General features: G+C 50.5%; 3 protein-coding genes across 3 annotated transcripts; 1 reads left to right on the top strand and 2 right to left on the bottom strand.

Moving 5' to 3' along the window:
* Positions 1-6,914: 6,914 nt before the first annotated feature.
* On the top strand, positions 6,915-7,998 carry SAPIO_CDS6618 (putative 3-hydroxyacyl-CoA dehyrogenase; the record flags this gene model as incomplete). Its single annotated transcript, XM_016788672.1, has 2 exons — positions 6,915-7,080; positions 7,148-7,998. The coding sequence occupies 2 exons, from the start codon at positions 6,915-6,917 to the stop codon at positions 7,996-7,998; spliced, it is 1,017 nt and encodes a 338-aa protein (XP_016641716.1).
* Positions 7,999-8,584: 586 nt separating this feature from the next.
* On the bottom strand, positions 8,585-10,129 carry SAPIO_CDS6617 (uncharacterized protein; the record flags this gene model as incomplete). The annotated part of the gene is made up of 8 exons (XM_016788671.1): positions 8,585-8,815; positions 8,869-9,211; positions 9,288-9,377; positions 9,430-9,470; positions 9,525-9,597; positions 9,660-9,701; positions 9,767-9,906; positions 9,965-10,129. 8 exons carry the CDS (start codon positions 10,127-10,129, stop codon positions 8,585-8,587), a joined length of 1,125 nt encoding a protein of 374 aa, XP_016641715.1.
* Positions 10,130-12,472: 2,343 nt separating this feature from the next.
* On the bottom strand, positions 12,473-12,838 carry SAPIO_CDS6616 (uncharacterized protein; the record flags this gene model as incomplete). Its single annotated transcript, XM_016788670.1, has 2 exons — positions 12,473-12,553; positions 12,635-12,838. 2 exons carry the CDS (start codon positions 12,836-12,838, stop codon positions 12,473-12,475), a joined length of 285 nt encoding a protein of 94 aa, XP_016641714.1.
* Between the last annotated feature and the right edge of the window lie 360 nt (positions 12,839-13,198).

The raw sequence follows: 13,198 nt of genomic DNA, 5'->3' as shown, positions 1-13,198 counted from the left end.
ACTTCAGCACCATTCCATGTGATACTTGCAACGGAGAGGGAAATACCGCCGTTTACAATGAGCGAGGTGAAGAGGTTGGTTCTATGTATTGCGATCCCTGTAGGGGCATGGGTTTCCCGAAGCTTCCCTGCAGCCATTGCGAGGGAACTCGTTATTATGGAACCGAGGATGTGTTTTGCCCAGGGGATAGGCATTCCGGTCACCAGGAGGGAGTGGATAATGATGACAGCGGGGTCAACGGGGTCAACGGAGTCAACGGAGTCAACTGGGCCAACGGAGTCAACTGGGCCAACGGAGTCAATTAGTCAGGTAAGTTGGAAGGTTGAGAATTGGAGACCCGGTGGGAATAGGGTTAGGGGAATACAATAGAGATGGTTCGGGGGTTAAGTGAGTCACTCGTTTTGGTAAGGGATATTCCTAGCTAGGGTGTCAATTGATTTCGCTATTTTCCGCCTACATTCACGCTTCCGTTTCAGTGTGTGACGCCGGGATAGAGTCTTCCCACCATGATTGCTTGTTCGCATGTGACACTTCAATAGCCTCTGTTGAAAAGGCAACGCCAAGTGCCCCGAATTTCTCTGCCCATAAAACTCTGAAGTCGTCCTCGGGTGTCCCACTGGCGTGGTTACCAGAGAAGCACGGCGAAGAGAGTCGCACGTCCTGAAGCTGTAATGTAGCTGACTCGCAGTTTTGGTGCAAATTTCTAAGTACTCGGGCGAAGTATTCGAGCGGCACCAAGGCAAAAGGGGGTGGGTGGTATCTTCCCGACTGGCCGTGGCCATCGGACTTTAAAAAGAATTTGGTGGGGACACCCCAGTAGTCGATAAGATGCAAGGTTAAAAGGGACCGTGGAAGGAGAGTGGCTATCTGGAAAGCAGCGAGAGGGCTCCTCATTGGAACCAACCAGGCAAAATCAATTGTGAGATGCTGCAGAGTAACCAGATATCGGAGATCAGTCGTAAGACTGTGGCGATGGACCCAATTCCACAACTTTTCCGGCGTGCCAGTGACGGCTAAAACCCGAAGTGTTCCTCCTAGGCTGCGAAGTGGGCTGAGATTAGACTGGAATGCATCGGATCCATCCTCGAAACACAGGCGAAGCGAGACCAATTTCGGAAATGCCTCTGGTAAACATTGGAATGGACGGACAGAGCCATTCAAGCCATAGCAGACTATGTCCCTCACAGACTTTCCCACCTCAGTTGGGAAGTACCCAGCAGCCCTTGTAAGCGAAAACAACCTAGACGGGTCAAAAGTACCACTAATCTGGATACTGCGAAGCTGGGAAGAACCGAAAACACAACTGCGAACTATGATAGCGCTGGGGTCGCCTTCCAGGTCTTTCATGCCGGCTGGATCTAGGATTAGAGTCCTGAGATTTGGTAGAAAGGGAACGTGTTCAGGCGCCCATGGAGTCATGCGCTTCATGCCGGCGTAGGCCGTGTCGAAAGCAGCTAACTCGGGGATATAATGTTTGGTTCTGGTGCGTCTTATCCAGGCCTCTAGATGTTCAGGTGGGCGGCCTGCTGCAAGATAACTTGCTGTCACTTCATCTATTGATGGACCCGGAGTGGTAAAATGATTGACAGTTGTAGTAAGAGACTCGATTCTGGGAAGTTTAAAAAGGATGTACCCGAGTACACCCCAGGCTTCCGCATCTGGCTTGTCAAGGGACATGAGGCGCATAATAAAGAGGTCGAACTCAGAAAGGGGTCGAGGTATCAACTGACAACACTCTCTAAACAAAGAAAGATAGCTGTCTTCGATCGGTTGATATTTATTCGGCGGGGCACCAAGCCAGGAGAATGACCTTACTAGGTCTGGAGTTGATGGTACCGTATTGAGTGTTCGGAAGAAACAGAGGAGTTGTCGGTAATTCTTAATGGTCACTGTATAATAAAGACAGCTGGTAGCTGCTGGAAGTAGTAGCCGAGATGATAAACAGCAATTCAAAAGTGTTCGGCGGTATTCATCAACATAAGGCTTGACTTCTAGTCGGCCCCCAGTGGTGGCTGGCGTGGAAACAGGTTCAGTCGGCACGAAAAAGCTCATGATTGCTATGAGGGTCTCGGCTGGCAGGCGGGAAGCCGCAGGCGGCGATGTAACCGTTACCGGAGGCTCCATAATGACTTGATAAGAGAGGGTCTTACTACCAAAAGGACGCTCTGTTTCGCAGGAACCCCAATAGATCTCAGGGAAATGAGTCAACACGGAAGACAAAATCGAGGTTTGAAAGTGATTCGAGTGATTCTTCATCGCATGGAGGGGGTCCTCCAATCATCCTCCAGTCACGTGTCCTGGTGAACAACAAAGCAAACCTGACCCCGCTTTCTGGCAAGATCGCCAACGCCATATCTGGGCGTCCAGGGTTCAGATCTTTGGTTGCAACGCCAATGCCGCCGCCCTTTCTCACAATGGTAAGAATTAGGAATAAACATGGGATTGTTAATGGGAGCCAATGAATGAGCCAATGAATTCCCCCCCGTCCCAAGCCACCTCAATCTAGACTACATACATGATGGGACTCGATCCTAGCCACTGTTAAGATTTGAATACTGCAATCGCCCCTGCTAGAATGGCAAGGTGCACCAGTCCCATTCGGAAAGCATCACCCTTCTTCCAACGTCGCACCCAATCCCTTGTAATCTCTAAGCTAAAGCCTTTGTTATTTCCGTCTCGAGTTTTCTCCGCCGCGAGTACACGTTCTTTCTCGGCGAGCAACTCATCGTTGATCGGAAAAACAACAAACTGGGTGAACGGAACCACCAATGCGAGAAATGCGGATGCTGCAGCATTATAGAGGAACGCCGGGTGTTGCGACCCCTCTGTAAATGATGAGATCATCCGATCAGCATTCCGAGTCCAAAACTAAAGGGGGTGGGGGCCTGCTCACCTTGCCAAGCAACCAATGCAAAACCGACAGCTGGGCTAAAAATCAAAGTAGGCCCATACCTACGACCAACGTCCCAACCGCGAAACCATGACTTAACCATCGATGGCTTATCGTTCAGGATGAGTATATTGGGAAGTGCAACGGAATCGGAAGCAAAATGGAATCCTGATTCATAGTTTCTTGTAAGTATTATGTAAGACAAGCTTGGTTGTATGTTGTATCCTTGTCACAATCCAACTTGTGCGGAAAGCAAGCGCACCTCCCATGTGGGTTGAACCCAACAAACTTGCAAGCTGCAAGGCTTTGATATAGTTAAAATTTTCAACCATGGTGCAAATATTTTTTTTCTGGAGAAGCTAAAACGGTCTGCATATAGAGAAATAGGACTGGTCAGTGGAAGGCTCTCGAACATCTTAAATACCCATCGCCGCCGTCGAACCCGTCCCACCGGCTCTCCTCAGCAACCTGTGATTTTGCGGATAACTAATCTGGGTCATTAATAATCCGGCCTGATCCAACAACATTGACGTGAACCGGTGGGATGGATAATTTTTAGTGAGCATAATAAGTATAGCTCTAATTACGCTCCTCTGTGAGAACCATGAAGCGATGATATGTCAGATGTATTTAGACAAGGCCAATGGCAGCTGATTGAACGCTTTCTTCCCGCGTTAAGAAATTATTGGGCTCGCCTCCCTTTTCTTAGCATAGCTGATGGCCGACTTAACACCGACTAAGTTAAATGCAACATGGAGTATGGAAGATAAAAGTTGCATTTGATCTGGATCTATATACTGCGTCTGGCCCTTAAAAGTGGTACTGCGTGGGGAGGATGGCGGCTACACATACGAAACCTCATCACCGTTGAGTTGGAGAGCCGGGGGGAGATTCTAACCGAAAATTTGCCTCTCTGCTTAGCAAACAGTCACGGAAACCCCGGGGCTCTATTCCAAGCGGAGTGCAACAGCAGTGCAATAGAACAATTCAAGACATTGTTGGCCTAGCTTTGTTTGGGTTGCACCAGCTCTCAATGGCCTTGCCCAGGGTTTCATCAAAAGACCGGAGAGCAAACAGGGGAACCATATTTCCACGAAGCCCCGGCCGTTCGCAAATACTACCAATGATTAAAAGATTATTTTCCTCCTGTTCGTCATCAATATCCTGCATCGAGGCGTCTAGAGGATTCCATGATGGTTGGTCCCACATGGATAAAGGCAAGGGTATCTTGATGCGTATCGTGAGCGGGTCTATATGAGGGGGAAAGCCAAGTTTTCCCGAATTGTCCGAATGCTTTATGATTTCGAGCTTGATTACGCAGAGCACAAAACTAACAGCATTACATCCGGTTAAATGAGTTCGAGATCTTGGCGGCGATAGTGCTCGTACTCACCGTTGATAGAGCTCACTGGACAGCCAGTCTCGCCTGGTGCCAGTGTGAATAATGCTTTGCTTGAAAGCCCCAATCCGCTGTAGGACGTGGAATAGCATGCTGGGCACTGATCCCAGCTCACTAGCGGTTTGGTGGCCTAAGTGTAATGGCAGGACTGCTTGGAGAAACATGGCTTGAAGAGTAGGAAGTAGCTCGGGCGAGAGGTGTAACACCCCACAGTTCGCCTTCTGCACTAACTCGGGCTAGCAAGGGGGGCAAAGGGGGGGGAAGTTGTTAGCGAACCTTAAATTACCCTATATCATTTCGACGAGCAGGAGTTATTTCCTTAGACACCTACCAGTTCATGTCTTGTACGTTTGATGAGCGCTTCAAGGTCTAGTCTAGCTTCTGCTCCCATTTCTGAGGCCGCACCACCGAGCAACCGTCCTATCGTCACAACAGTACGAAGCAAAATGGGAGGTTGCTGCTTTGACATGAAGCTCTCGCGATGTAATACTGGCCATCTAGGGTGGATATGGTCGAAATACATGTCCAAAAAGGGGCCCCAAGAGGCTGCATCCACTACGGGTTGATCGAGTCTAGGCTGCTGCTCCGTCTCCAAATTAGTTGAACAGGTCTGGGAATCTGAAAGTTTCCGTTTTTGATGCGGCCAGTCGCACACGATATTCCGCGTGCGGCATCGGGCGCACTGCGGGCCTTGGCCATCGCATCGCGTCTTCGCAGCGTTACAAGGCCGGCACGCCTGTGATGCTCTCCCGGGTGTTCCGGAAGTGTTATGCGTCAGCAGATGACGACGAAGTATATCGCTGCCGGAAAGCCAAGGTTAATCTGAAAAGCTGCCCGCATTGACTAGTAGATCGCATTAAGTCACCTGCTAGAGCGATTGCTTACTTCCTTGAAAATGTCTAGGAACAGACATGGCAGGGAAACTCTGGGACTACTGAATGTTGTCGCTGGTGACGGGTAAGGTGCTCCTTACGCAAGTATGAGCGTGTGCAGCCGGGGTGATCGCAATGAAACACCATCTTCTTTCGTTGTTCGCGACGACGTGACTTGAATCATCGGACTTGATCTGCACATCACACCTTAAGAGCGTAGAGAATCCATCAGAAGAGAGCGGCTGCAAACAAGCTGACTCAGCAAATAATAGAGCCAATGGCCTGTGCAAGCCAACCAACCGCTTCTCATTAAGAAACCGATGCCTCAGGAACCCTCCTTGGCCAGTTCGACTTGAAGCAGGTATGTTCACTCCACATACTGGTGGGTCTAAATGTTTCCCACCTTGTGGGGCTAGGCTCTGAATATCGGGATAGATTCCCTCGAACGAGTCGGCAATGAGGCTAACGGGGGGCTGCACTCGCGGTTAGTTTCTCATCAAGGCAAGTTGAACTTTGGAAAGCAAACTGACCGGACAAAACCTTAGTTGTGAATCCAACAACGCCTTTGCCTAGCCCCTTGCCAATTCCGCGGGCCCCGCCACGGCTATCCTCAGTGTATAGTTGTAGAAACAAATCAGCTTCTCCACCTGATATGCCAGAGACAAACTGCTTTGCCGCCCGCCATCGCCCCGGATCTAAAGTCCGTGATATCGTCCCGATCGGGAACATGTTCTCCATAGAGTTTCGGAACTGCGCGAAGGCCTTCTGCAGCTAATAGGGGAATGTCTAGCAAGAAGTCCTTCCACTACACCTTGAAGAAGCTACCGATCCCCGACGCAGATGTGGAATTTCTTTGCAGACAGCCAGAATTAGCTTGCTCCCCCATCTCCTACTGAATTTGTTATATTCCCTGTGAGGTTGACTGATAAACAACGCGTAGAGACATGTCCGGAGATTCGATAATCATCGCGACGAGATACAAGGACGCGACCTGAGCTGTGTACCACGAGCACCCATCCTGATCGATATAGGTTCTAACGTTCCAGTCCTTGATCTGCCCCATCATGCAGTCCACACATCACCTAATTTCGAATGAAGTTCGTGGCCGCGCGAGCTAGACGGCTTCACGGCGACCCAGAAGGATCTCCTTCACACTAAGTTCGTCGTTTAGGTCATTTCCCCCTTTCTACCCCTCGTTCATCCTTCTTGTTATTTTCCTTCTTTTTGAGGCGTTAATGGTAGGCCTTGTCGTCAAGTTAGCGACATTGGTCAAGGATAAGGAGGACTGCCATATGACTTCCATCCTGCGATCCCTTGGTGCGGTCTTCTACTGCAAGACAAACCAGCCGCAGACTATCATGCACCTCGAGAGCGACTCTCTTTGGGGCCGCGTTCTCAATCCCTTCAATATCAACTTGTCTGCTGGTGGCTCTACTAAACCGTTCTAACGTTAAACTTCAACGTTAGGCTGCGGCTGATTGGTCCGATTCGGTCATCTGGTTGGGATTAGATCATCAAGTACAAAAGAGTCTGGAAAGAAAGTAACCGAGGTTCGCTGAGATGACGTGGTTTGCGTGTGGTTTCTTGACACCTCATCTACATCAAACATATACATCATCGGAAGCCGGCAATCAACAACCGATCCATACGTGCAGGAAGATATACTGGCATAACACTTAAGTCGGTTTCATTGCAATCCCGCAGTCCTGAAAGTGTTGAAATGATCCAAAGCTAACCCATTTGTCCAGCCACCATGTCAAACTATGAATACAATGCCGCCCTTATTGGTACCGGAACCATCGGGTTATCATTTGCAGCTCTGCACCTCATGACAATCTCGGCATCGGGAGGGAAAACAAGAGTTAGCATCTATGACCCTCGGCCTCAATTAAAGGAGTATATCGATGAGACTCTACCAGGTAGGTCGCCGCCCAACGCCTACTCACGCCCTAAGCCATTTAACCGACATCGTGATCTCTCCTTCAGGCTACCTCTCAAATGTCTGGGCATCAACTGCCCAAAAAGCGTCGTACGCAACGGCCCCTACCGTGTCTTCGCTGCTCGAATCCGGGCAACTCGTGCTTGCCGAGACCCTGGCCGCCGCGGTGAAAGACGCCGACCTCGTGCAGGAGCAAGGGCCGGAGAACGTAGCCTTCAAGCAGAAAATATGGGCCGAAATCGAAGCCAATGCTCCGATATCGGCTCTATTCTGGACGAGTACATCCGGGATTACCGCATCCACCCAAGGGGCCCTGATGCTGCAGCCGGAGAGACTGCTCGTGTTGCACCCCTTCAATCCCCCGCATATCATGCCTCTCCTCGAACTAGTCACCTCCACCTCAGGTGCGGATAAGGCCTCGACCTCGGGTGAGAAGACGGAGGAGGATGTACTCGTACAAAGAACTCTGGCCTATTGGAATTCGCGAGGTCGACAGCCCGTCATCTTGCGTAAGGAAGTAACGGGATTTGTTGCCAATCGATTGGCCATGGCCTTACTACGCGAAGCCGCATATCTCGTCGAGCAGGGCGTCGCATCGGCAGCAGATATCGACCGGATTGTCGAGCAAAGCCTGGGACCACGCTGGGCTGTCCATGGTCCATTCTGGAGCTACCATGCCGGAGGAGGGGCCGGACAGGGACTGGGGGCCTTTTTTGACAAGATCGGCGGAACGGTGCAAGCATGTTGGGATGATGCAGGGAAGGTAAACCTCGGCGAAGGGGATTGGCAGGAGAGGCTGGTGAAGCAGGTTGAAGGGGCATATGGAGTCTTGGGTGAGAGTCAGTTGAAGGATCGAGACGACAAAATGAAGCAAATTTTGGACGTGACTATGCAGTAGATAGATAGAGATCGGATACTTAAAAATACCGCTGGGTCTGGCTCTGAGCCCGAAGGGCAGAGCTAATTAACATCCTATTCGTGTACCAATCGAATAACAAACACTACATATTTATGAGTCCCTCCACATAAATATCTTCGCGATCGTGTGAAGCAAAGAGAAACAGTAAATATAAGAAGTAAAACAGAAAGCTCTAAAAATTGCAGAAGAAAATGTGTGAGGAGGAAATAGGAAAACCGAAGCTTTTTGTCACGAACCTTCATCATACATACTGTCTTCTTACGAGCTAGGATCTGCTTTCGGACGCCGTCTCATAAAATCCGGTTACAAAGTCTCTATCGAGCTTCTACAAGATTTCTCTCTCTCTTATTTTCCCGTTTATCTAAGAGCGGCCTCCCGACGCCTGGGCTTATTGCAACAGAGGAGTCCTTTGCAGACCTTTCCGTACATCTCGTTCTTTCCCGTCAAGCTAACATCTTTCATTGGTGCCATCCCGTCTTGTGAATCGTACGTTAGCACGTTTACAAGAACCTTCGGTGTCCAGATAGAAGGAGAATATTCGTATGTGTCGGCGAGATTCCACCTATCACTCGGGCTTCCGACCCCATACAACCTTTTGCCAGTAGTACGGGTAATACTTGCGCGACTGCAACTCTCGCCGAACGTGGGCAATGTAGACCTGGATCTCCTCCCTTGTCCAGCCAAGAGTGCTCGCCATGAAAAGGACGTAGCCCTCGATGTCTCCCCCCAGAGCTGCCATAGTCACGTTGCCTATCTCCTTTAATACCGGGTCTTTCGGCCAATCCCCCATCGGGTTCTATCAACACGGTCAGCACGAAAATGTAGATTTCCAGAAAAGATTGGACCGACCTTATAGGTGTACTCCTGGATATCAACAAATCCAGCAGCTTCCATTGCCTTTCTCTGTAAATCATCCTCCACAGCCTTAAAAGTACGCCCAATAATTTTTCCCCCCTCGTGGAAAATCTTTGGCCATTGGCCTAGTGCAGATTCATCCCTAATCGTTGCGTGGTCGCTCCTGACAATAGACGATGGCTCGTGGCTTTCAACCCAGCCTCCAGGTTTGGTCACATTAAAGGCTTCTGCGAAGAGAGTGTGCCAATCGGGTATGCTTCCTGTAAGCCAGCGGAGGTGTACATAGTCAAAGGAGTCGGGGCTGAATGTCCAATCGCGCGTACAGTCCTCGATTTCGCTGCCAAAGGCTGTTTAGCTCTCGCTACGATAGTGCGCATTGTGTGTATCGATTGTTACGGTCGCGGTTAACTCACAACTTGAGATTTGGCGGGACCCATCTCGGTTGAATAGGGGAGACGTCAGTTCCGACTACCTCTGCCTCCGGAAATTCATCCGCAAAGTCGCTGGCATCGCCGTTAGTCTAGCCGGCTTAATGGGAGTTGAAAGTTGACATACATTGCCCAAATACCGGTTCCTGTTCCAATATCGAGGGCATGCTACGAAGGATGTTAGAGGGTGGACATCGACGACGGGGCGAGATGGGGGCACACTACCTGAACCTTATTCTTGTCAAGAGGCGCCAGGAATAGTTTATCGCCGATACCGAGCGTTAGCGCATAGTGACTCGGACGACAGTTAGCGAAACCCCAAAAGATGCCGTAAGGGCCGAGGAGGTCCATGCATACTTGATATCCATAGACTCATTCTGCTGCTCGTCATTCGAACCCCTGGATTGGGCATGAAATCAGCCAAGGCGACCGCAAGCCTACTGCCGGAGTTTGGATAACACTACCAGTATGAGACATTTCCGACCTCGCTGTGGTACCGCCGCCCGTGGAGAGTACGATAGCTCAGAATGCTCGACGAGAGGGAGGCAGTCGACGTATTGACAGACTCCCCGAGGAGCGACTCGCCATCATCTTCAACCGGTTGCTAGAAGCTAAGAGTCAGAGCAAGGCCGCAGCAGACCATGTGCGATTCTTTAACCGACCTGCGTCCAATGCCCGGCCGGCAGGATTCCAGTAGGGCTCAGGTCTGCCGGGTCGATTGCGGCGGGCGGGCTAGACGGTTTTGAGCTTGGGAGGGACTTTGAGTTTCGCGGGGGCGAGGACGGCTTTGAGCCGGGAGGCGACTTTTCCGTCGTGTCATCCGCCATCCTATTTGCAGAGTAGTGGGGAAAAAGGTAGTTTTGTAGGAGGAGGGGGAAGGGGCGGTGTTGTGAGAAAGAACAGGAGGGGGCGTCGTGCCTTTTTCCAACGAGCGGACGGACATGGAGGGAGACCTGCGGGGCTTGCATCGAACCATCCTCTCTCTGGTACGACGCTGGCCCCTCTGTGCCATGGACGAATAAGGTGGACGTCAATGTGCGGGGACTCGACTTGCTGTGGGTCTATCACCCCTAAGCTGGAAACAGGGATCATTTTACATACGTCGAAAATGGCCTGAATCGGGTGAATTGCACCTATGTATACATGAGCTGACTAACCTTGCAAGTGGTCAGAGAGATGCCGGTTCACCGTTGCGGATGAGCCACGAGCACACTGCAAAAACCGGGAATCAGAAGACTGGTGGGATTTAAACTGCCGGGGTTGATTCCAGCAATTTCCAGATAGCCCCGGGATTTTCCGGTCCAAGCAATCGCAAGCAATCGGGTCCGTCGCAAAGACAGCTACCTGCGCCGGACGGCTAGCGCTATGAAGGATGTATTTTAGCATGGATGTGAGGGTGTCGCCTCAGGCATAGAACTGCCGCTAACACTAGGAGGGTTTAGGGATAGCAATCCAAGCCAGCCTCAATGTGGGAATTGTCGGTATTGGTGGCTTCTCTCGAAAAGAGTTGAGGAGCGGGGCCCCGGATTCCTCCCTCAGAATGGACAGGGGTGACCGCAGCCCTTGATCAAGAGGCTGATGACGTTGCCGGGGATGACACCGACTCATCGAGAAGGCCATGAACAATTTGAAGTGGCATCTGGAAAAGGCTGCCCTCTTGGTTCATCCTTGTAGAAAAGCAACCGGGTGGATCGAGCTAATTGTCGACTCGTTTCACTTTGTCTTCACTCGATTGAAATCAGACCTCTCTTTTTTGTCTTCCTTTCCTCACCAATTCTCCTTAAGGATCCCCACTCTCGATGGTGGTTCGATAAAGGAGGTTGTGCTATCGTATACCTCCCCTGCCCATCCCCCCCCCCCCAAGGCTGCTCCTGGATACAACCCCGCCACCCTAATATCTGTGGTTTATACTTCAGAAACGGTGGTGGCCAAGGACACTATATCGTCGAAGGCGGAGCCACCCTCACATTCCGAGAAAGATGGCACCTCAGAACCTGGCGATATCACGGCTGGGGAGCTCTCAGCGCACCCCGACTCACTGAAGCGCTATCTAGCCCCTCGCCAGCTTCAGTTCTTTGCCATCAGCGGCTCCATCGGAACCGCTCTCTTCATCACGGTCGGCTAGTACCGCCTTTTACACGGAGGCGCCGGGAGCCTTCTGCTCGCCTTTCTTATGCACGGAGGCGTCATCAGTCTCGTAAACGCCTCGCTGGCCGAAATGACAATCTTCATGCCCGTCAGCGCGGCCTTTCTCCAGCGTGCCGACGCTTGGGTAGACAAGGCCCGGGGTTTCATGATTGGCTGGATCTGTTGAAGCAGGTCCAGGGGGGCATATGGGGTCTTGGGTGAGAGTCAGTTGAAGGATCGAGACGACAAAATGAAGCGAATTTTGAACATGACTATGCAATAGATAGAGATTGGGGATAACCGTGAATACCTGTGCTGTCAATAAACGGAAAGAATAGAAGAGATTGATTAGCCTTTCATGTGATTTCGGGTACGGAAAGGGCTTGTTCCGGGAGTTGCTAGTAGTATCACTGACTCCCCACTCATGTGCGTCCCCGTATGGAGGCAAGGCCATCCCTAGGCGAGCCCACCAGCCTTCGTCTAGAGAGCACATGGAGGGCCGATGGGCTTCCCCAGCCCTCTATATTGATGGACATCATTAACCTCACCTTTATAATTATTACTGTATTATTATTTAGTAGCTATATTTGCCCATCGCGCCTTCCGTCGCAAAATACAACCTTCCTTAGATAGAGAAGCGAAAGGAAAGCATAGTAAGAGAGTGTTATTTAAATGGACTTAATAGAAAGGCAGACAAAAAGGTAGACAGAAAGGTAGACAGAAAGGTAAAAGGAATTACTCAAACTTGTATTACTTTCGCCGAATGAGAGTCAAATATCACGTAAGTGATTGGGACAGAGCACAAGGTAAAATTGCCATTTAACAGTGTCCTCCAACCAAGACGTGGGATTGGTATACTGTGTTTTAAGATTTGCTGGGAGAATAGTAGCCACGATAGTTGTTCCAACCTGCCAGATGAGATGGTCCATCGAACAAGTCAATCAACACCTACTCAACAAGGTGCTAAACCACATTCCACAAGGGGTGCAGCTAAAAAATAGACTCCAACCTTCCTGGTAGATCTTGAACCGATGAGCCTGTCATCAGAACCCAGCATCTATATGAAGACATGCTTGGCGGGCTGTCTCGGCGCCGCGGTCGACCTGCAGTAGTAGATCACCGAGCTGAAGAGGTTACATTAGTATCCTTTATATCTCAGTAATACCTCAGTAGAAAATAACGTTGAGGCATGAACTAGCTCTTACCCTGTCTTGTTGTCCTCCCCATATTGGGGGTACGTTGTTTCTGACTTGGCCAGCAGTGTCAGCGAATTGGTGGCAAAGCGACGCGAGTGGGCCACGGGCGATGACTTCTGGGCCGTGTTCTGCCTGTAGGCTTGAAGTTCCCACCGGCGAAGCGGAAATTACGGAAAAGGAGAGCGCCGCAGTCAGGATCTGGGAAAAGAGCATGGTGAATAGAGGATATGAAGCAACCCGGCTTTAATTGGAGACAGAAATGATGGCTAGATTGATCTAACCGAGGGAAGCTAAAAAGGGTAGAGAAGGAGTATTTATAATTCTAAGACTACGTGAAAGGAAGCCCGCACATCGGATCAGAGTGAAGCCGCGGCATTGCATGGGAGCGTCCAGTGACAACCTGTCTTGAGGTGAGGGTGCATGCATGGGCGCGTATAAGCATGTCACAGACCAAGACACCGTAGCAATCTTAGTGTCCATTCCTGATAGCTTCACTCCCAGCTCGGACTGACCCTTGTTGCTGAGTGCGACAGACCACTTTCTTGACCTTGTTTCGACCCAGAACATCGATAC

This window comes from Scedosporium apiospermum (genome assembly GCF_000732125.1).
Source record: "Scedosporium apiospermum strain IHEM 14462 chromosome Unknown SEQ_SAPIO_0105, whole genome shotgun sequence".
In the NCBI taxonomy this organism is placed as follows: Eukaryota; Fungi; Ascomycota; class Sordariomycetes; order Microascales; family Microascaceae; genus Scedosporium; species Scedosporium apiospermum.
This window is presented reverse-complemented; position numbering and strand designations above follow the sequence as displayed.